General features: G+C 39.4%; 1 protein-coding gene across 7 annotated transcripts in view; it reads right to left on the bottom strand.

Annotated features, from left to right (window-relative positions):
- Positions 1-22,627, bottom strand: part of FAT1 (FAT atypical cadherin 1) — a 157,500-nt gene that overhangs the window by 33,408 nt on the left and 101,465 nt on the right. For all 7 annotated transcript variants that reach the window (XR_009555787.1, XM_060246423.1, XM_060246424.1 and 4 more), the window contains 6 exons: positions 17,417-17,692; positions 14,579-14,789; positions 8,318-12,385; positions 6,568-6,764; positions 5,902-6,055; positions 3,189-3,422 (listed from right to left, as the gene is read on the bottom strand). Coding sequence is in view for 6 of the 7 variants with exons in the window: in XM_060246423.1 (XP_060102406.1) it covers positions 3,189-3,422; positions 5,902-6,055; positions 6,568-6,764; positions 8,318-12,385; positions 14,579-14,789; positions 17,417-17,692 (5,140 nt within the window). In the remaining variant the exon portion in view is untranslated. The remainder of the gene's footprint in view (positions 1-3,188; positions 3,423-5,901; positions 6,056-6,567; positions 6,765-8,317; positions 12,386-14,578; positions 14,790-17,416; positions 17,693-22,627) is intronic.

Raw genomic sequence — 22,627 nt, 5'->3', positions numbered from 1 at the left:
GGGATATGAATTTAACAAAGAAGCAGAGACTTTTCTGCTGGGATTACAAATGGAAAAATTTCCAAAAGAAAATAGAACTTTAATATGGTACTTGCTCTCAGCTGCTAGGACATTGTATACGCAGTTGTGGAAGCAAGAAAAAATACCAGAAAAATGGGACTGGACTATAAAAGTTATGTCATGGAGTGAAATGGACAAATTAACAAGAAAACTAAGAGACTGCGATTTAGAACTTTTTAATCGGGAGTGGAAGAAATTCAGAAGATATGTAGAAAAAGAGTGGAAAATAAGAGGACATTGGACAATTTTTGGTGATTAAGACTTTTAAGACAAGAATATAACTTTTGAAGGGGGGATCCTTTTCTTTATCAATTTTTGTTTTTTCTTGATAGTTAAAGGTACCTTTAATATCTGTTTTTTTCAAAAAAAAATAACACTGGCGGGGGTCAAGTATTGGGGGAGGGGTGGGAGAAAAGTAAGATGTGGGGTAGAATGTTTTGTTTTTGTTTTTTTTATCTTAAGCTTTTTATAAGTTGTAGATATAGTTCTACTACCATATGTTACTAATAAAATTGTTTATACAAAAAAACCCCAAAACATCCTGTCATTTAACAGCCTTGCTCAGGTCTTGCAAACTGAGGGCTGTGGCTTCATTTACTGAGCCAATCCATCCCATGTTGGATCTTCCTCTTTTACCTTCTGCCTTCAACTCTTCCTTGCATTATTGTCTTTTCCAGTGACTCTTCTCATAATATGACCAAAGTATGATAGTCTCAGTTTGTTCATTTTAACTTTTGAGGGAAATTCAATCTTTATTTGATCTGAATCCCACTTATTTGTCTTCTTGGTGGTCCATGTCATCTATAGAACTGTCCTCTGATACCACATTCCAAATGAATCAACTTTCTGTCAGCTTTCTACACTGTCCAATTTTCACATTCACACATAATAATGGGGAACACTATTGTATGAATTATTCTGATCTTAGTCACTAGCAACACATCCTTCACTTATGGATCTTTTCTAACTCGTTCACAGTTGCCCTTCTCAATCTCAATCTCCTTCATTTTGTTTCTTGGCTGCAGTTTTTTGGTTGATGATGGAGCCAAGGAATAGAGAATCTTGAACAATTTCAATTTCTCCATGTCAACCTTCAAGCTGTTTAATTTCTCAGTAAGTCATTAATTTTGTTTTCTTGATATTCAACTGTAATCCTGCTTTGGCATGTTCTGTTTTCACCTTCATCAGGAATCATTTCAAGTCTTCAATATTTTCTGCTCGTCTGCATATCTCAAATTGTTAAATGCTTCTTTCCATCCATTATCACTCCACTTTTATCTAAATCAAATCCAGCTTTTCTTATGATATGACTGTAGAACTGATTCAAACTCCTTTACTAATTCAAACTCAAGCAGGGAATACGAATATCTGGTGAAATATCCAGACTAATATATTAATATAAATTTGCATTACAGGATAAGCAAGTTAATGATATTTTTTGCACAAAATGTACTGGCACAGAACTGCTCAGATGCACCACTGTGACTATTCTCTGCATTTGCATATTTGAGTCAGAGAATGAATCCTGAAAAGTGCTAAAATCTAGGAATACGCAGCAGTAGTTCAACTTCTTGAAGAAATTACCACTCACCCAAGAACTATCTGACCTATGAAGCTCTATGTAGCATGTCCTATGGTCTCTGTAAACTGCTTTTTTCCCTAGATGTCAGGGGCTTTCAAATATGCTACCAACAGGGAATTCTTTTCATTTAGCTTTGTCAACTGCAGAGCATATTTTAAAGCTCTACGCTTGTATGAGATGCCTGGCAAAAGACTGCTGGGTATCCCTGAAATCTAAGAGCGGTGTAGAATACTTCCCTGCAGCTGCGTATGTAAAATGTTGATTAGGAGTTGGAAGCTTTCAGAACAGTTATTTTGAGGTCAACTTACACTATTCAACATGCTTTTGACAATTCATCAAATTGGGAGCAGTCTACACTTGCAGATTTTATCACTTGGATCTTTTGACTGGATCTTTATTAGTATTTGCACAATAACATATAACAACTTTGAATGCACGGCCTTCATTTTGAAACAACGTCTTCCACCTTCCCTCCACCACCAATATTCTTCTGTTTTTTGCTCCTGTATTGTGTGTTTGTGTGTGAGAGAGAGACAGACTCAAATATGCAAATGCAGACAACAGTCACAGTCTTCTAGTGCAGAGAATAGTCACAGCCAGTTTGGTTAAGTGCATGGACTCTTATCTGGGAGAACCGGGAGTGATACACCACGCCTCCACTTGCAGTTGCTGGAATGGCCATGGGTCAGCCATAGCTTTTGCAGAGTTGTCCTTGAAAGGGCAACTTCTGGGAGAGTTCTCTCAGCCCCACCTACCTCACAGGGTGTCTGTTGTAAGAAGATGAAGGAGATTGTGAGTCCCTCTGAGACTCTGATTCAGACAGAAGGGTGGAGTATAAATCTACAGTCTTCATTGTACCTGAATAGTGCCAGTATATTTTTACAAAATATATACATTATGGATAATACCTCATATCTTTGACCAAGTGAACTCTGGCTTAGCAAAGCCTAGGACACAGTCTAGTCTTTTAAGATGTCAACAATGGATTGGATTCAGTGTAGCGTGTCCACAGGCAGAAGGACTTTTACCTTTGGAGCACAAGTTTCTCACCACCACCTTTCTGCTTAAGATTGGAATGCCCTCCCCATCCAACATTGCTCCTGGGGAATCTTTCCATTTGTGGAAAAACTGTAATGGACTGATGCCTATGCAACTAGCTGTCCCTTGAGGATAGCCTAAACACAGTCTGAAGATACATACACTTTCATGATCCACCATAGCAATAAGGACAGTTTTTCAACAATGGTCATATGTAATCAGGTTAAACATTAAGGGCACAGTGAGTTACCTGTTGTTGTTCTGTAGGTATGGTTTTTACTTTCTGTTGAAATGTTGTACCTTTTCATTTAATGAGAAAACAAACACCTGCATTTGTTGGCTAGGATTAAGCAATTTCATGGTTATTTTGATCATGATTTATATTCTGTGAGCATCAAGCACATTACAAGGCAGGAAGGGATAGTGGATATTAAAGAAGAAAAATGGCAAATAAATGGTTCATTCCAAAGTTAAGGCTGTGCTAGAAATGCTTTTCAATAAATCCTACCTGAATCCACATCTGTAGCTTGCACTCTGGTCAACAGAGTTTTCACCTCTGTGTTTTCGAATACTGTGATGGAGTATGGATCAGCAGTAAACTCTGGGGCATTATCATTCACATCTTCTATATTAAGAATAATATTAGCATGGCAAAATCTTCCTCCACCATCTGAAGCTTTCACTGTAAGAGTATAAACTGCTTTCTGCTCTCGGTCAAGAGCTGCCAATGTTTTCAGTTCACCTGTACATGAAATGACAAAGGGAAAGGAAAATAAATGGTTTTAATAATAAGGCATGAGCATCTCTCACTGAACTACATTTTGTTTTGAAGGTAAAACTGTGAGTTGAATTTTTGTTTTGCAATAACTAGACATAAATGGCTACTTTTAAAGAAAGGATTCTTTTCTCCCCCAGTGGCATATTTAACAATGACTGCTGCTGTTGTTTAATAATGGTGCCATACTAACAGGCTCCTTTTGGGCAAAAATGTCAACAAGTCCCTTTACATCATTTTAAAAGGCACAGGTATTATTCTGTAAGGCAACAGCAAATCCAGCAACTTGTCCCTTAAGCAAAACAGAGCTGTTCTCCAGTGTGCCAGGACAGTTCCAAGCAGACTGCCCTTGGCACTGACTGTCCCATCAGCGCAATTGGCCTGACTTAACAGAGCCAAGATGCCCAAAGCATTCAAAATGTGGTAAACAAAAGACCGGGAGGGAGGAGAGGGGAGTGGTGGCAGAAAACTGAGGGATGGAGAAGGCAGAGCAAAGCAACACAAGGACTGAGGGATAATCAGGTCTTTGAATAATCATGTTAACTGTGCAAATGCAGTTAGTTGAATGTCCAAGCCTGCTGACCACAGCTTGCAGACTACTGGCAAACTGAATTAAAAAAATTATTGAACATTTCTTAGGCTTTTTCTTTCTGTGGTCAGACAGGAGCAACTTGCACCTCTTCTCTGGAAACTGAAACAAACCAGCATTTCATCCTCAAAGCAAAGAGCCAGTGCTTCATCCCTTGGCAGCCATTTTGTGATTGGCCCAACTCCTCAAGTCAGGTGTTTTGTGATGATGCCCGCCAGCCTTTCTCAAAATTCCACAGGCTGAACAAGCTGGGGACCTTTGCCACACAGCACAATGACAGCCATAAGAAGCAGCAGCAATCAGTAATGATAATATTGGAAAAGCTATTGGGAAAGGAATGGTGAGGAGGGAAGGTACTTTCACAAGCCTGACAAAAGATCATTTTTATGTACATTTTTTACTTTACAACTTCTGCACATTTTTTAACTGAATGTTCTTAGGGGATGGCCAGTATGCAAACTTAACTAATACATGTCCACCAAACTCATATAGTAGCACTATCAATTGTGCACCTGATTATGGGATTTCTCTCCTTCTGAAGGCTTCATATTAGAAAGACCCACACTATCCGCTTTCTGTGTTTGGAAGAAAGCCATTAGAACTGTGTGTGTGTGTGAGTGAGTGAGAGAACATTTTAGTAATTACTTTATCTCAAAACAAGCTAGAAAAATCTGCCAGTGTGCAGCTCAATACATTGGCATACCCTGGGGAGAAAAAAAAATCATGCTCATTCATCGAGCCGCAGCCTTGCGGGAAACAAATATTTCTGAAAGTACGGGTATTATTCATTATGTGGCCAGAAAATGAAAACAAGAATCGGTTACTTCAGTTTCTTTTTTCTTTTTAAATATACAGTAGTTGAAAGGAACTATTCAGGCCTGGTCTGGAAGCACTGGCATGGACATCAGTTGGATACTCTGCATTTGATCTGATACATTGACTCCTTTGGAAAGAATTGTGGCTAACGTGACGTGTAAGGAGCTGAAATGTCTAACTCTGGTTTTGTATCTGCCCATTCTCACCTGCAAGCTGGCATGGAGTTCTGCAATTAGCAAATACAGAGCACACACAGATAAGCCAGACCTAGAAAAGCAATGTATTTACTTGAAGTTCAATCCACTTAAAAGGCTTCATTGAGACTGTATATATTCTCTTTTTTGTTCTTCAGCCACAAAGCACTCTTACCTCCTTCAGGTGCTAACACAAGCTGTGGCCTAAACAGAAACATTTTAAAGTGCACACACTGTATAGACTGCTGCCTACACCTGTCATTAAAATTGTGAGCAAGCTATTTGGCTACTGCATAAATTAGTTTACTCTGGGGCCATCCTTCTTGAGCTAAGACAAAAATGTGTGATCTGGAAGTTAAAAAACTGTGAGCTAGCTCACACTAACTCAGCTTAGAGGGAACACTGGTCATTAATCCTGTGGAAAATCTCCACAGTCTGAAGGGATTTCCACCAGCAATGAAGGATTGCCTCACCTCCCTAATCCTGCTGCAAGCCCAAACAATCTGAAACTCTGGGGAACAGAACACCAGGACAAGGAGGGAGTTGCTGAAAATCACCCTTTTTGTCAGCAGAAACTTTCAACTGGATCCAATCCACTGGCCTGGCTTCCAAAGATTAGATGGTTGGTAGTTAAACCCATAGTGTTTTCTAGCAAGGCACTCTGACAGTGGAATGCCCTTCTTATATGCATGCACACAACCCCAACTCATTGTTTTTAGTCCCCTACATTTTAATCCATCGTTTTCTCATTCATTTCTAAGCAACATGGTTGAAGTTCACAGCTACTAAACAAACTGATGATCTCTGGTGTCTAACATCACACTTTACATAACACTATAAATACTACCTGTGTCTGGACTGAGTCTAAAGTCTTCTGCTCCAGCACCATACAGGAGATAAGTAATTTCTGCATTTGAACGAATATCTGCATCTGTGGCAGAGACTTGCATGATGAGTTTGCCTGGAGGGGAATCTTCTGACACAGCCTCCATGTACAATGTCTAAAAAGGATTTAAGAGTAACATTGAAGGAAAATTAAATATTGGCATACAGGAGGGGGTAAATACAGCATAACTAGGGTGGATGTTCAAAAGATTTTCAGATATGGGACATGAAACAAAGACTGTGAAGCACAAAAACAGTCAAGCAAGAAGCAAGAGAGCTGCTCTAACTCATGTAAGCAAAACATCTACAGGCACTGTTGAAAAACAGTTTACAATACAATCTGAAGCAGAATTGCAGCTTTCTAAGACCACTAGTTTGGTTCCAGTCCGCATCTGCAGTCAATCCTCCTGATTAGAGGATTAGCATAGTTATTTGCTGGCAGGTAAAGATGCTGTTTGGGTTTTTTTTGTAGGTTAGTAACTCATGTACACTTATTCACAAGGCTATTTGAAGAAATATGTTTCTTTTTTCTTCATACTTGTTGCCTCAGTAGTTTCATGTATGATTAAGAAGAATGTATAATCTGTTTTTGCTAAAAGTGAAAGCATACTAAAATATATACTAATACCTTTTCACAAACTGGATCATTGTCATTTGAATCAAGGACTTTCACCTCCACCATGGCTTTTGTTGCAAACATCCCATCCGTTGCTGTGATGTTTAGAAGATAATGATCTTTCACTTCTCTGTCCAGGGGTTTTCTGACATACACTTTCCATTCATTCTGTATGTTTTCAACGGCAAATTGTCCTAATGGATCACCTCCTAAACAAATTATTAATAATAATAATAATAATAATAATAATAATAATAATAATAATAATATCATTCATCTGAGGGTGGTGTTATTAGACTGATGAGAGGAGGAAAAGAAGTTTGGCAAAGGATTCCTTTATGGAACTGCACCTTTTTGCCAGCAGAAGGATGTTGCTTAACACAATTCAATGCCCCAATGCTCTGACAGAGCTGAGTTTATAGATCAAATTTAGTAGGAAATGGATAATTGTATGCTAAAGTTGTCACAAGAAACATTTCTGAGTTCTGCTGGGACCTCACAGTTATTTCTTAGACTTTTTTTAAAAAAAATGATAGCCTGCTTTTCTCTCTAATTGGTACCAACATTGGCTCATCACATCATTCTAGCACTTTATCTTCACAACCACCTTGCAAGATAGATTAGACTGTGATGAGCCCAGGATCATTTGACAAATTTCCACAGCAGAGTCCAGTTGTCCCAATCCCAGTTAGACACTCTAGTCACTATGCCATGGAGGCTAGGGATGGACATGAACTGGCTGAAGAGCTGAAGTCCATGACAAATTTTGGCTGGTTTGCAATTCACAAAGCAAAGTTCACAAACTAAAGAGCTGCCTCGAATTTCCACAAATTTTAAGGCAGTTTGTGATGAGCAGCCATTTAACTCCCTGCTTTCTGCTCCTCACAAAAAGTGGTAGCAAGCAGAAAGAAGGGGTAACAAACCAATATGGTTTGGTTTGTGAATCAACATATTGGTTCATGGTTTCATTTGTGGTTCAGTCACAAACCATGAACTGAAGCATAAAAATGCAGTTTGTGCCCATTCCTAATGGAAGCTTTCCAGTGACCTTCATAAATATTACTTTTAAATGCAGATAGGTGCTAGCGATTAAGTGCTGGTGTACACATAAAACCAACACTGCAAAATAACACTGAATAATTGGAAATGCCATTTTAAAACTGTATTAAGGTTCTCTGAAAAATAACATTCACTCAATTATCTTGCACATTAATCCAATTGTGCCATAATAAAATGAGAGATGCTATCTTATGTCATCAACCACACAGACAAGGCACACTGGTGAAATCTGGCAGCCCAGGTTGGTGACACGTCAAGTAAGGGAAGAATCACTAACCAAGAAGCACACATTGCAACCAAAAACAGCAATCCAGATCAACCAGAACTTAGTTTGTGACTTGACATCAACATGCTCTGCATTTTCCTGCCCATATCAGAAGCAGCCAATGGTACAAACTGAAGGAAAAAGCATGGACTGACAATGTCAGCACAAAGAGCTAAGAAGAGTGGCCAAAAGAACTCAACGCAGACCACAATTTTCAGTGGCAGCCCCACATTTCTTGTAACCTGTACCTACAAACCAAGGCTGAAGGTCCCCATTCCTACTACTTATGATTGTTTCCTTAGGAGACAACAAATGTCTAAAGCACATATAACTGAGAGGCAATATAGGTTTTAAATGGCAGAAACAATATTACATGACTATTATTTAAAAGAAACCATGACCACATACACATACCAGCAATATATTATAAATATTTACCTGTAATGAAATAGTTGACATGTCTGTTGGCCTCTTCTGAATCAGCATCGGTAGTACTTAATATAGCAACAACTCCTCCAGTTGGATCGTCTTCACTAACTGTGCCTTTGTAAATCTCTGCAGTGAAGCGTGGAGGGTTGTCATTCACATCAGTCACAGAAACATCAATGACTGCAGTAGAAGACAACTGAATTTTCTCGCCTCGGTCAGATGCAACTACAGTAATTTTGTAGGCATCCTGCTTCTCATGGTCAAGCTCTTTTAGGGTTGTAATCCAGCCTGTTTCCATGTTTATGGCAAAAGTATCTATGATATCAATCTCTTGTGTGGTCTCCAACATATAAGTAACATGCCCATTGATTCCAGAATCCTGATCAACTGCTTTGACTTGAATGACCTTTGTTCCTGCTGGCATATTTTCCACAACATATGCTTCATATGGATTGGACTCTAAAATAGGTTCATTGTCATTGACATCTTTTATTTGAATGCTTATGTCTACTGAAGAGACAATTTTGTAATTTTCATTCATATAATGTGCTTGCACTGAAAACTGGTACCATTTAGTTGTCTCATGATCAAGGCTCTTCTCAAGCTTCATCTTTCCATTTTGCCTGTCAATTACAAAATATCCATCCCTGTTGCTTTCTGGAGTATTCCCTTTAACTAGAGTGTATAGCAAGGGCTGAGTATGTTCTGCTCGTATAACATCTATCTCTGTTCCAACAGGAGTATCTTCAGAAAGAGTATAAGAATAAAATGGCTCTGAAAATCTTGGAAGAGGCACTTCAGGGGGGAGTATTCGGACATAGACAGGAACAACAGTCTCCTTTTGCGGGGACCCACCATCTAATGCTCTAACAAAAAAAGTGAGGAACTCATTTTCTAAACCAATTAAACTTTCCTTTGTGGTGATAAGTCCGGTCAAAGGATTAATTTCTAAATTCTCTTCAACATTTTCAGACTCTGCTTCAATGGTGTAAGTGATGTCTGCATTGGTGCCCTCATCAGCATCAGAAGCTAAAACTTTAATTACAGATGTACCTTTTGGTACATCAGTTCCAATATTTGCCTCATATTCGGTTGCTCGGAACAAAGGGGCGTTGTCATTAACATCAGTAAGGATTACACTGATGCTGCAGAAAGCCACTTTCCCCCCAAAATCCTTAGCCATTAGCCTGATGGAGATTACTTTTTCAGCTGGAGTTTCACGATCAAGCTTTTCTGAGGTAAATATCTGTCCTCTCTCATTAGTATAAAACCTATCTTTTGCAAGATCATTCACAATATGGTATGTGATGTGGCCATAGTCACCAGTATCTTTGTCCACTGCTTCAACATGAATCACCAGTGTATTCAATGGGGCATTCTCAGCTAGTTCCACCTCATATTCAGTCTGAGCAAAAATGGGGCTATGTAAATTGGCTCCAATTACATTTATGAAAACCTGAGCTGAACTTCTGAAGACCCCATCTGAAACTGAGACATTAAGACTGTAAGTAGGCTTCAGAACCTGTTTGTATAAGTTTGAGAGGGTGATGACACCAGTTTTGCTGTCAATTACAAAATTCATGTGATCGTTGCCTGTTAATATGGAATACTCTAGCTTGCTTGCATCTGAAATGTCTGCATCAGAGGCCTTTACACAAGTTACAAAGTGTCCACGGGGAGCCAGTTCACTGAGGCTAGCTTCATAAAGCAGGTGGTTAAATACAGGTGGGTTATCATTCAGGTCTGTTATATTGACAATTACAATAATGTCACTGCTCAGTGGAGGCATCCCACTGTCTATTGCTCTTACTAGCAATGTGTGTTGCTGGGTCTTTTCATAATCCAAACTCCTTGCTGTCAAAATGAGCCCAGTGCTGCTATCAATGTGGAAATAATCATGGCTTTTGCTGCTGTTTTCTATCAACTGATAGGAAATCCCTCTGTTTGTTCCAGAATCAGCGTCTGTAGCCCTGACATGTACAACAGATGTTCCAATTACAGACGCCTCAGAAAGGGTGGCAGCATAAAATTGTTCTGTAAAGATAGGAGGATTATCATTGATGTCTTCAATTATTATGTCAACGAATACTTCAGCATGGGCCCCTGACAGAGAATCAGTTGCACGAATTCTCAGTTTGTAGGCAGGGTGGGCTTCAAAATCCAGAGGGGCAAAAATATTGATAACTCCAGTATTGAAGTTGATGGTAAACTGATTGAAAGGGTCACCATCTGTGATGCTATAAAACACTTTGAGCCCTTCTGGGCTATTTGCTTGCACATGTACAACAGGGCTGTGGATCTGGATATTTTCTGGTATCTCTGCACTATAGAAAGGTTTTTCAAACACCGGCATGGCTTTATTCACCACTGTGATTGGAAACGTCACTTCAGCTGAAAAACTTGGTTCTCCTTCATCTTTTGCTACTACAGTGATGAGGTACTCTTTATTGAGTGTATCTGGGTCAAACGGCTTCTTGAGTGAGATTTCACCAGTGGTTCCTATTTGGAAGAGGTCATAATGTTCTTTGAGGAAATAAAGAACTTCTCCATTTCTACCAAAGTCTTTATCCACAGCAGTGACACGGCGAATAACTTGGCCCACTTCAGAGTCTATTTTAACAGTGGCATAATATGGAAGATTGACAAAAATAGGAGCATTATCATTTACGTCTTCTACAGTGACCTTCACCACAACATGTGCAACTAGAGAAGGCTTATGCTCTGCTGTCACTTCTACCACAACATCAAAAAACTCCTGCAGTTCACGATCAAATGGTATTCCAGTAGTTGAAAGGACACCTGAAGTGTAGCTAATTTTAAATCTGCTGTCTGGATTTAGAATTTGATAGAACAAAGGTTCATTTATTTGACTCCCTACAGCAGCAATAACAGCGATTACTTTTGCTTCTGTTGAATTTTCTTGGACTACAGCGTGGTAGGAACTCTGAGTGAACTTCAGTTGGCTTGCTTTGCTCTCTTTCACATTGACTTTTACGGATGTGGTGCTTGCAAATCTGCCATCAGAGACTCTGACTGTCAATTCATATCTGCTTCTTAACTGTGTTGTGTTCTGCACAGTTATCTGCCCAGTCTTGGAATCGATTGAAAACTTTTCTCCAATGTTGCCTTCAGTGATAGAATACATTAGTTGAGAAAAGGCTCTTGAATCAGCATCTGTAGCATTTACAATAGCCACCTTCACCCCTTTATAGGTTGGCACTAACAGGGTTGCCTCATAAAAGTCTTTGGAGAACACTGGGGAGCAGTCATTGATGTCAATTACATAAATGGTAACATTTGCCGCATATTCTGCAAAGAAGCGTGGTGTCCCCATATCATGCACTTGAACAGAGAAGTGAAATATATTTGTCTCTTCATAGTCCAAGCTCATTACTGTCCGGATAGCACCTGTACTAGAATCAATAGCAAAATACTTGTGAACAGATGGCTCAACAATCTGATAGACAAGTAGAGCATTTGATTCCCTATCAGCATCTGTAGCTCGTATCACTAAAGGGACATTCTTGTCGGTTAGAACCACACTGTTAATTGAAGCTGATTCACTGACGAGTCCTGTGTATTCCGCTTGCATGAAAGTTGGCGCATTATCATTCTCGTCTTGAAGGTGCACCAATACAGTAGTGTCAGAGGACTGGCCAGCCATATTGGTTCCCTGAACAGTGAGAGTGTAAAAAGGCAATGTTTCAAAATCAAGCGTCTTCTGAGAAGTAATGACACCAGAATTCGGGTTAACAGTGAAGACATCACCCACATTACCATCTTTTATTTCATAAACTACTGATGACTGACTGTATGCAGTAACCATGCCAACAAAACTGCCAATGTTGCTGCTTTCACTGATTTCTGTGGAGTATTCTTTCATTGTGAATTTTGGGGATGCATTGTCAGAGATTGTGACGGAAAGGTGTACTGATGTTACTTCGCTCATTGGAGGAGTCCCTTTATCTGTGGCCTTCACTATCAAAGTATACTCTTCCTGATTGCTGAAGTCCAACTCTTTTGCAGTAGTAATACTGCCTAAGACTGGATGTATATTAAAAGCATTTCCAATATTCCCTGCAAAGAAAAAGAACAAAAGTAAGCACAATTAATAACCATAGAAGGTATAGTATAGACGGTTACAGCTATCTTTTAAAAACTGTATATAAGATTGTAAACTGTATTAAAACTTAGTTTTTTTAATGAAACAGTTAAATTGTATGCAATTCAAGATATAGGAAACTTTTCTGAAAACGTCCTTGTAATGACTAAATACATTTTCCAAAATCTTACAGTGTAATTACAGTGAGTGTGACAAATCTGACTTCACTAGATTCCAAAATGCCTTAATAAAGTTATCTAGCAGGCATCTTGATATCAAAAATTCTATAAGTTTAGGCATCACAGCATAAACAGTTCGGTGTAGCTATTGCACCAATCATTTGCAACTACATGAGGTCAAGAATAGCGTACTAACAAATTAAATATGGATATTACACAGCACATCTTCTAGGAAAGAGGGCACTTTCATTCATGTAAAGAAAACCCTTCCAGAACAAGTCAAACTTCAAGCATATTTTCAGTTCCTCAAAAGCACTGCTTTGAATATAAAGAGATTATCAATGAATGCTGTGAAAATATTCTAAGAAATTTTCCTCATATTACAGTGTTATCCCTAAAACTAGCAATTTGCAACAAATTTATTTTTAAGTTTCTTACAAGTTACTCAAAATTAAAATATGTAATGTTCCATAATTAAAACTTTAAAGGAATACCTATAGTTTGAATGATTAGCAAAAACAGTCAAAATATGTTTTTCAAAATTAAGAGGATAACATACTAGGTTCTTGTACTTCATAGGAATTCCAAAAATTAAAATTCCCAATTAATAATAGCTCAGTCTTCTTATAGTTTGATTATATATGATGGAATAAATAACTACTATTAAAGCCATTACTTCATCATGAAAATATTCTAGCAAAAGCATTTATATTATGTAGCTGGGTAGGCAGTTGATATTATCTTCTTTTCTTATAGAAGGCTGTAAACAGAGTGCCATTCTTAGAATATCCCATTACTAATCCCATAAGCCATTACAAGCATTCAAGGAATGCTCATTTCATATGCTTAGAGCTTCAGCCCGAATGCTTTAGCTGTTTATTAGTTCAAGATATTAGAAAAACAATGCTGAGAAAGTTCTAACATTTCCTCCCACAGAACTCTGGATAAGAGAGGAGATGTGTGAGAGAAAGCATGAGAATATATACACACACACCGATAAATTCCTCATTGGAAAGAAAAAATATGTTTTGTCAGGTAGTATTTGCTGGGATCACAATGATATTTTCAAATTCAAATTTGTTTCTGGGCTAAATTAAAGGTGTCACCAGAGGCTTCCACATATGACCTCCACACACCTCTCCTCAGTGAACAGGATAAGCACTGATCTGGGTGTTACAGTTTGACTACTTACAATCAAAATAGGTTTGTTTATGATGTGGTGCCTAATCTACAGAACTTTGAGTATCAAGAAGCCTACCAGGTAACTTTATTAAGAAATTTTGGAATCTAGTAAAGTCAGATTTCTCACTCTCACTGTAATACAGGTTCATATATAACAGTACCATATTTGCTTTATTTTTGCAAAGAATATTAACCTACCTGACTTCATTCAACCAATGATTATTGTTACTACTTTTATAGGTCACAGGTTTAGAGCATTAAAAAGAGCAATTTCAGAAGATCAATGTAGGAATTTCCAACAATGTTTTGAGAAGAAGGATGCATAGAAACATTAATAAACTCAATGGGTTTAACAGATTTGGATTACTACCTTTATGTAATCCAAGTTTACACCATCCAGCAGTTCAAGGAATAGAAATATACAGGGGGGGGTTTGTAGCAGGAACTCTTTTGCATTTTAGGCCACGCACCCCAATGTAATATGTAGTATGCAAAGGAGTTCCTGCTACAAAAAAAGCCCTGGAAATATACATACACATTTTAAAACCCTCAAACAGTGCAATCATAATAACCCTCTTCTGGAAGTAAGCCTTCCTGAGGAGATGTGAGGATTCTTTGTGACTAGGATTCCGCTTAGGACATCACTGTAAGGCTAACAGAAGAAATGCTAGAAGCTGGGTCTAATGAAACTTTGCCTAATGAATCTGCATTTGTTTTTATATCCTTAAATTTTAAATTTTGAATCTTTAAGCTGAAATCAAATATCATTTTTAAAGGTAACCTGATGCTGAAGATTTGCATCCATACCTGATTCTATGGAGTACACAATTTCTGCATTTTTCCCTTTGTCCTTGTCCAGCGCTGTAACTTGGAGTACCACTGACCCCACAGCTGCAGACTCATACACTCGTCCCACATAGGAGGAACTGGTGAACCATGGTGCATGATCATTTGTGTCACTCACACTGATGACGATTCTAGCAAAGTTGCGCTTGACGGGAACATCTTGATCTCGAACCTAAAGCAATAGCCAACATATTATTTCACTCATTTTTAAGTTTATCACAATCAGTAAGAACTAATTATCATTGATGGTGTAATTAAACATATTGAAAGCAAGCCACGGTTGTGGATTGCACAATTCTACAGAGACAACACATATAATCTTGTGTATGGAAATTATCTGCCTATTTATAAAAAGGATGTTTGAACTGAGAAATAGGGCAGGGCTAGAGAGGATCCATACACAGTCAGTAGACACCTCCAAGGATGTGGGAAAATATAACCGAATTTTTTTCAACAAAGAACTTGAGTCCTCCCTGTGTACGAACGGGCTTCACGTGCCTTTTTTCTTCATGTTGCCATGAATGTTGGCAGAAAAAAGGAGCATGCAACATCAGCTGTTAGATTGGAATTAGGCAGAAGAGAAATAAGTGGTGTGCAACTTGTACCCTTTGAGTCTAGCCTAAAGATGGTGTTAGAAAATTGCAGACTGTATGCTCTTACATACAAATTCTCCAAGTTCAATTCCATCCACAAGAAGGCTGTTTTAGCATGTGAAATGTTTTGGGGGAGAAAGAGGTAGGCTCATGATGTTCATTCTCTGTGCCAAATTTTCCTTGCTAGAAACTACTAAACTGGGGAAAATTACCTCCTTGTAACTGAAAGAACCAAAAAACTCTATAACGCAAGGGCATTCAGTGAAACTGATAGGCAGTAGGTTCAGGACAGACAAAACGAAATACTACTTTACACAGAGGGTGATTAAAATGTGGAATTCACTGCCGGAGGATGTAGTGACGGCCACAGGAATAAACAGGTTTAAAAGGTAATTGGACAAGTCTATCAATGGCTACTAGCCATGGTGATTATGGGGAATGTCCACATTCATAGGCATTAAGCCTTAGAATCTCAGAGCCAGGAGGCAATATCATGGGAAGGCCTCGGCCTCAATGCCCTGTTGTTGGCCTCTCAGGGGAATTGGCTAGCCACTGCATAAGAAGGGATGTTGGATTAGATGGACCACTGGTCTGATCCACCAGGGCTGTTCTTATGTATGTGGTCGAGGACCTGCCTACCTCAGGGACCGCCTCTCCCCATATGTCCCACAGAGAGCACTGAGATCTAGCTCTCAAAACCTTTTAAAAGTCCCTGGACCAAGAGAGGTTAGATTGAAATCAACAAGGGAGCAAGCCTTCTCAACTATGGCTCCCCAATGGTGGAATCAACTACCAGAAGAGGTGCGAGCCCTGCGAGACCTAAACCAGTTTCGCAGGGCCTGTAAAACTGCCCTCTTTCAGCTTGCATTAAGATGAAACCCGGGAAATGACATCTAGCCTTCTTAGTTGAACTGTAGCACTGAAATGTATAATTTACAATGGTTTAACTGTTTATTTAATTTTAACTTAACTTATGAATGTAATTTTATTTGTTTTAATCGCTCAATTGTTTGTTGTAATATTGTATTATCATGGTATATACCGTGTCGTGTTAGCCGCCCTGAGCCTGCCTTTGGCGGGGGAGGGCGGGATACAAAAATAAATTTTTTATTATTATTATTATTATTATTATTATTATTATTATTATGTGCATACAAATGCACATGCTCCAATGAGGTTAACCTACAATGCATTGTTTTCACAGTAATATACATCTTCATCTGCAAGAGGCAATGAAGTAGCAACAGATGGCCTCCAAATCTGGAAACAGATCTAATATAACCCTAGAACAGGGGTCCTCAAACTACGGCCCGCGGGCCAGATGCGGCCCGCTGAGGACGTTTATGCGGCCCGCCGGGTTATGGCAAAATCAGACCGGAAGTGACGTTCAACCTAAACTCGCGTTAGCAACGCACACTTCCGGCACTGGGCTGAGGCGGCAGAGACAGAGTGTGAGGTGATACCGAGGTGAGGTGAGTTCCCAGGCCGGGGTTTGTGGTGTGGGGAAGGGAGAAAAATGCAGAAGACGGAGAACTGATGGCCCGCGGCCTTGTACAGTAATGGCAGTCCGGCCCTCCAACAGTCTGAGGGACAGTGAACTGGCCCCCTATTTAAAAAGTTTGAGGACCCCTGCCCTAGAAAGTGACACAGATGCAAAAGATTATTTCAACAAGTGGACTTCCTTAGCTGAAGCAGAAGAGGAACAACGGGAAGGGTGTCAAAAGAAATTAAAAAGGAGGCTGAAATACCTCATCTTTGTGATGTTGCTCCTCTCTTCTTCTGCTTCAGTAGTGGGATTGTACTTATTTTAAATATTCTTGTCCTATTTTTCACAATACCCAAAATGTAATGAACCAATGATGGAAGCAAAATACACAAATAGCCTTTCATAGGCTTCCACTTATTATAATAGCAGCTAAATATAATACATGTATATGTGTGCATATATGTGTATAATTTAAATAGCATTTTAGAGTGTGCAAGTGTTTTACACACCTTCTCTGCAGGCCTTATCCAGCACTATGACTATTATCCCACTTATTGCAGTTGAACATCCGAAACTGAGAGACGGTGGCTTGTCTAAGCATTCACAGCAGAAGTGAGATCTGAACTCAAGCAGCAATTACATTCTACCAGCTCTCCCCAAGTTTTTGTTTTTGTCCCACAAAAGGAACATTTCTGAAGAATAAGCAATATGTATCCTTACCATAACAGTCAGAATGTGCTGATGGATGACCTCGTGGTCCAAATGTTCAGAAGTATAAAGGGAGCCAGTTGCAGGATCCAGACGAAATTTCTTAAGGCTGACAGGATCAATGCTGCTCTGCATAGTATAAATTAGCTTATTCTTCTCATCTCTGTCTGAAGCGCTGATTTGCAAAATTTCTGTCTCGGGCAATGTGTCCTCTGGTATAATTACTTGGTACTCCCATGAAGAAAACTCAGGCCTGTGATCATTTGTATCTATAACCCTAATGTATACCTGCATTGATAAAGAGATAAAAAGGTGACAGTGATAAGATAATAAGGAAAATGCAAAATCAATCCGAAAGCAATGGAGAATGGAACACAGCAACTTTCCCTCTTGCTATATGAGCAAAAAACCCCATACAGAGTGAAAGCAACATTCAGATCAAGACAAACAGTACAGAAACTACCTTCTAAACAAAGAAGTCTTTACAGACAAATTGACTGGAATCCACAGAAAGACTATATGCATTCTCCAAAAGCATGCCTAGCAAGGTTCTTTACCATGTCCCTCTGGGCATGCAGACCTCCCTTCCAAACTATGCATGGTCTTTGCATTTGCAGTTTCAAAAGAGAAACTGGTTCTTGGGCAGGGCTGGAGGGATGCATTAAAGAAGCACAAGTCCCAAACTTCCCTGGGCATGCTCAATTACCGTATTTTTCAGACCATAAGATGCACTTCCCCCTCCCCCCAAAAAAGTGGTGGTGGGGGAAAGTGTGTGCGTCTTATGGACCGAAGGGACGATAGGATGTACCTTCCTCCGGGGTAGGGGGGGGGGCGATCCGCTGCCTCCGCCTCCGATCCCGGCGCTTCCCACGCGCCTGCCTAGCTCCAGCTCTGCTTCCAGCAAGCGCTGGGATGGATCCACACTGCTCCCACCGCAAGCCCAGCGCTTCACGAGCGCTGGCTGCAGAGGGGGCAGCGTGCTTCCTCCGTGCCTGTCTGCCTGGCTCCAGCTCTGATGCTTACAGCAAGCGCCAGGATCACTCCCTCCGCCCTCCAATCCCGGCGCTTGCTGTAAGCATCAGAGCTGGAGCCAGGCAGAAAGGCACGGAGGAAGCACGCCGCCCCCTCCACAGCAGGCGCTCACGAAGCGCTGGGTTTGCGAAGGGGGCAGGTGCTTCCTCCGTGCCTGTCTGCCTGGCTCCAGCTCTGATACTTACAGCAAGCGCCGGGATCGGAGGGCAGTAAGCGTCAGAGCTGGTGCCAGGCAGGCAGGCGTGGGGGAAGCGCCAGGATCGGAGGCGGAGGCAGCGGATCGCCCCCCAGGAGGAAGGTGCGTCCTATGGTCCGGAGCGCCTTATGGACCGAAAAATACCGTAGTTGATGAATTCTCTGAATCCAGGCTGCTGCACATATGAATTCTTCAGAACAACTTGAGCTTCATGGCACATAATTTTTAAAAACGATCCTAAGGTTACAATGATTTTTTGCCACCAAACTGTAAGCGTATCACTGAAATTAATAAAAAGCTAGTCATAAAGGGAGCCAGTTGTAGTGGCACTGGTGGACCACTCAGCAGCCAGAAATACACAAAGAATTGGGAGAGCATGGAGGCGAGCCCAGGGGGAAGGCACAGGTAGGGAAAGTAGAAACCTCCTCAAGTTGGATAGATTTGTGAACCTGATTAGTGATTCCTCTGTGCCCCCGTAGAGGTCGCCAGCTCATAGTTTGAGAGTTCATTTTTTTTTCATTTAAATTCAAAGATGATACTTTCCAAAGTGACACTGTTGACCTGGAGTACAGTAAAATTGTAGTCTAGTAATAGATGCAGCTTTTGCTTTTCAGTTTTCTTTTAAGAACATAAGAGTAGCGATATTGGATCAGGCCAATAGTCCATCCTCAGGGCCTGCAAGGCAGAGCTATTCCATCAGGCTTTTAGTTGAGGTAGCGGTCTTCCAATAGGATTGGCCACTCCCGCCTAAACCTGTCAGATTGCTTGAATTTGCTCATATTGCCTAAACTTTCAACCAAACTGTTGGTTTGAACCATCATTGAGCAGATCAGCTATTAACATCTGATCAGATCAATGAATTAATGTTTGCCATCTAAATGTTATGTAAATTGATGTAATTTTTTTTAAAAGAGATAAGTTATTATATGATTAGGGTTTGTAGAATCTTTCGGGCTCAAGTGCCATGTTCTACTGGAGAAAGTTTTCCTTCCAGACGTTTCGTTCTCAGCTGCGGAGAACATCCTCAGTGGCATTACAGCCGAAGCAGGCACTCTGACCTTCTTGGCTGCTCTGCTCTGACTCTGGATCCAATCCATTGACAACAAACTTTTATTTGGAACTCAGCCATCCAAATACAGGAGGAAAAGCACTTTTCCTTATCTGTGGTACAATAACCACTTTGAAGCACTTCAAAGCCTTTGCAGGTGTAAGAGACTGTATTAACAAATGCCAACTCAATTTCATAATACATTGTTATAAATAAGGAAAGTGACAACTAAATAAGCATCTTTGATGTGTTACTAGAGGTGGAAAAATACTGTATTTCAGATCTCCATTTGTAACATGAATTATTGATGAAGTCCCTCAAGAACAGTTATTCTTTTTATGACCCCCTCCACCTCATTTAGCATTTGATCTCTGGGGACCAAGGGTACAATTCAATGGTACTTTCAATATGATTTTGATAGCTTAGCCATGCTCAGTAGGGAGGAAAGCAGTTCGGGACTCTCTAAAGGAGTCAATGGTTCATTATCCTCTGAGTGTGTGCCAAACTTGATGCTTGGCTGTGGACAACCTTTGTAACTGCTGAATGGCTACAAGATGGTTCTCTGAAGTCAAAGGCAGATTTGACATGTGCATTCCTTTCCGGAAAAGCTATCCTATACATACTGGAGGTAAGGGCTTTTCAGTCATGATACTGTATGTGCATGCACAAGAAAACCTATACTGTACAATGATACTGTACGCTAAGATCCTGAGGCTAAAAATAAAATCTTATTTTGCTTTCAAGAAAGGTCTTTGTGGAAATTGAGAACAAACTGTTAAACGGTAAATTAAAACAGCTCAAATATCCTAACTGATTCCAAAGGATAACATGTGCATTCATTTTGCACAATATAAGATTCAACATTAGGAGAATCAAACATGGATGGCAACAATTAGACTTGTTATTTGTACTTATTGAAAACTTGATAACCACAGCAATAACTATTAAGTAGATGAGCCTGTAAAATATTATTCTATAAACATAACTGGATTGTTCAAGCATTTATTTTCATTTCCTATGAAGAACAACCTTCATTTAAGGTTGTTACAATAAAGAATCAGTATCTGGAAGGGCTGAATTTCCCTCCCGCCCATCACTTTTCTTCCTCAGTCATCTTTAACACTGCCAAGGTTATTACTGAAAACTCTGAATTCATTTATTCTCATTCAGCATCCCATTTAACATTTAGCTGCATATAAAAACTTAACAATAATCTTGCTTACTGCTTCACTATTTTTTTCCTGAAGTTATTTCAATAATTTCACTAAAGCATCAAATGTTCCACAGATGTTCATGGCCTGCAGCCAACTTCTCATTTAGCAGACACAATCAAAAGGGTTTTTCTTCTCCTTCCCACAATGAGGCCATATATTTGGCTTACTATTTTTACAAAGATAACAATTTGATAACATGATTTTTCGCTAGTGAAATTAATATAACATAAGGAAAAATGGCGGTTAATCAAAGGCTCGTTAAACTTTTATTGTTTCAACTGCTTAGCCAAGTATTTTGTGACATGAATAATCTCAGGCAGCTTGCTACACTTAAATATATTTTAGGACGTGCTCTGTGAAAAATTTGTAAATCAGTGGTGTTTACTGTAGTTGTCTAACAAATATAGGGTTTTATAGACATTTGGCACAACTCTGCTATGTCAAAAAAACACCCCTGTTTTAATTGCTCTTATTTAAGCCAAGTGTGGCTCAATTTACCATTTAATTCATTCCATGTATTTGCATGGAAACCTGGAGGGAGAGGGGAACAGCCTGAAGAAGAAATCTCTCTAAAATAAAGTTCAACTTTTTTTCATCAGTGCCAGCCAGAATTCCCATGACTCATGAAGTTCATCAGACCCTTTTGTGCTTTAACTTCTGTAGGTTTGTTTTAAGATTTTTCTCACAATGGAATGCTTTTATTATTTATTGTCCTTCACTGGACTGTGTTTCAGTTTGTACAACAGATTTTCTCTAACTACTGACTGTTGATTTTTATTACAGATTTATCACATACTATTATTGTAAGGAGTTTTATTTTACTGCTACTTGTTTTTTAGGTTGCTGCTCTTTTATACTATTGCTTTAGTCAGGGCTTTTTTTGTAGCAGAAACTCCTTTGCATATTAGGCCACACACTCCTGAGGCAGCTAATCCTCCAAGAGCTTACAGGGCTTTTAATACAGGACCTACAGTAAGCTCTTGGAGAATTGGCTACATTGGGCTGTGTGGCCTAATAAGCAAAGGAATTCCTGCTACAAAAAAAGCCCTGCTTTTTGTTATATTTATGTATTTTTTCAAGTATTCTGCTGTTTTTTTTAATTAATGCAAGCTACCCTTGACTATTATTTATAACTGAAAGGTGGGGTATTCTATAAAATAACAGAAAAAGTACACCTTGGTCATATGTCAGAAGCTCTGTTGCTTCTACAAATGAATGCAGTTTAATTGCTGCAGCACAGTAAAGAGAAACTCTAGCAACACTTCAAGATGGAAATGGGAGAAGTCTAATAAAAAAGTATTTTGCTTTTCTTGCAAATGCTACTACTACAAACTTTGACTCCTCCATTAAGAGACAGGAGACAGTAGAAAACATAGAAAGCAGCTGAAAAATAATCCATGGATTTAAAAAAGGGGGGGGGAGACAAACACTGACAAATCTACACTCTAAACTATTAATAGTACATCTCACTTTTAAAAAAATGCTTACTATTCCAACTCTCTATACTGGAAGTGAAACTATCATTTGCCATTTTCTAGGAGATAGAGAATGTACTTCCCAAACATAGTTGGGGAAACAATATAAATTGTTCCTTTTGTAAGAAGCCAAATCTGCCCATTTAACTTCTGTTTCTAAGTTTCACAATTTGTGGGAAGTGGTTAGAATGTCAGACTGGCATCCAGGAGACCTAAGTTTGAATCCCCACTCTGCCATGGAAGCTTGCTGGGTGACCT

This window comes from Heteronotia binoei, chromosome 9 (assembly GCF_032191835.1).
Source record: "Heteronotia binoei isolate CCM8104 ecotype False Entrance Well chromosome 9, APGP_CSIRO_Hbin_v1, whole genome shotgun sequence".
Taxonomy (NCBI): domain Eukaryota; kingdom Metazoa; phylum Chordata; class Lepidosauria; order Squamata; family Gekkonidae; genus Heteronotia; species Heteronotia binoei.
The sequence above is the reverse complement of the archived record's forward strand: the minus strand, read 5'-3'. Positions and strand labels throughout refer to the sequence as shown.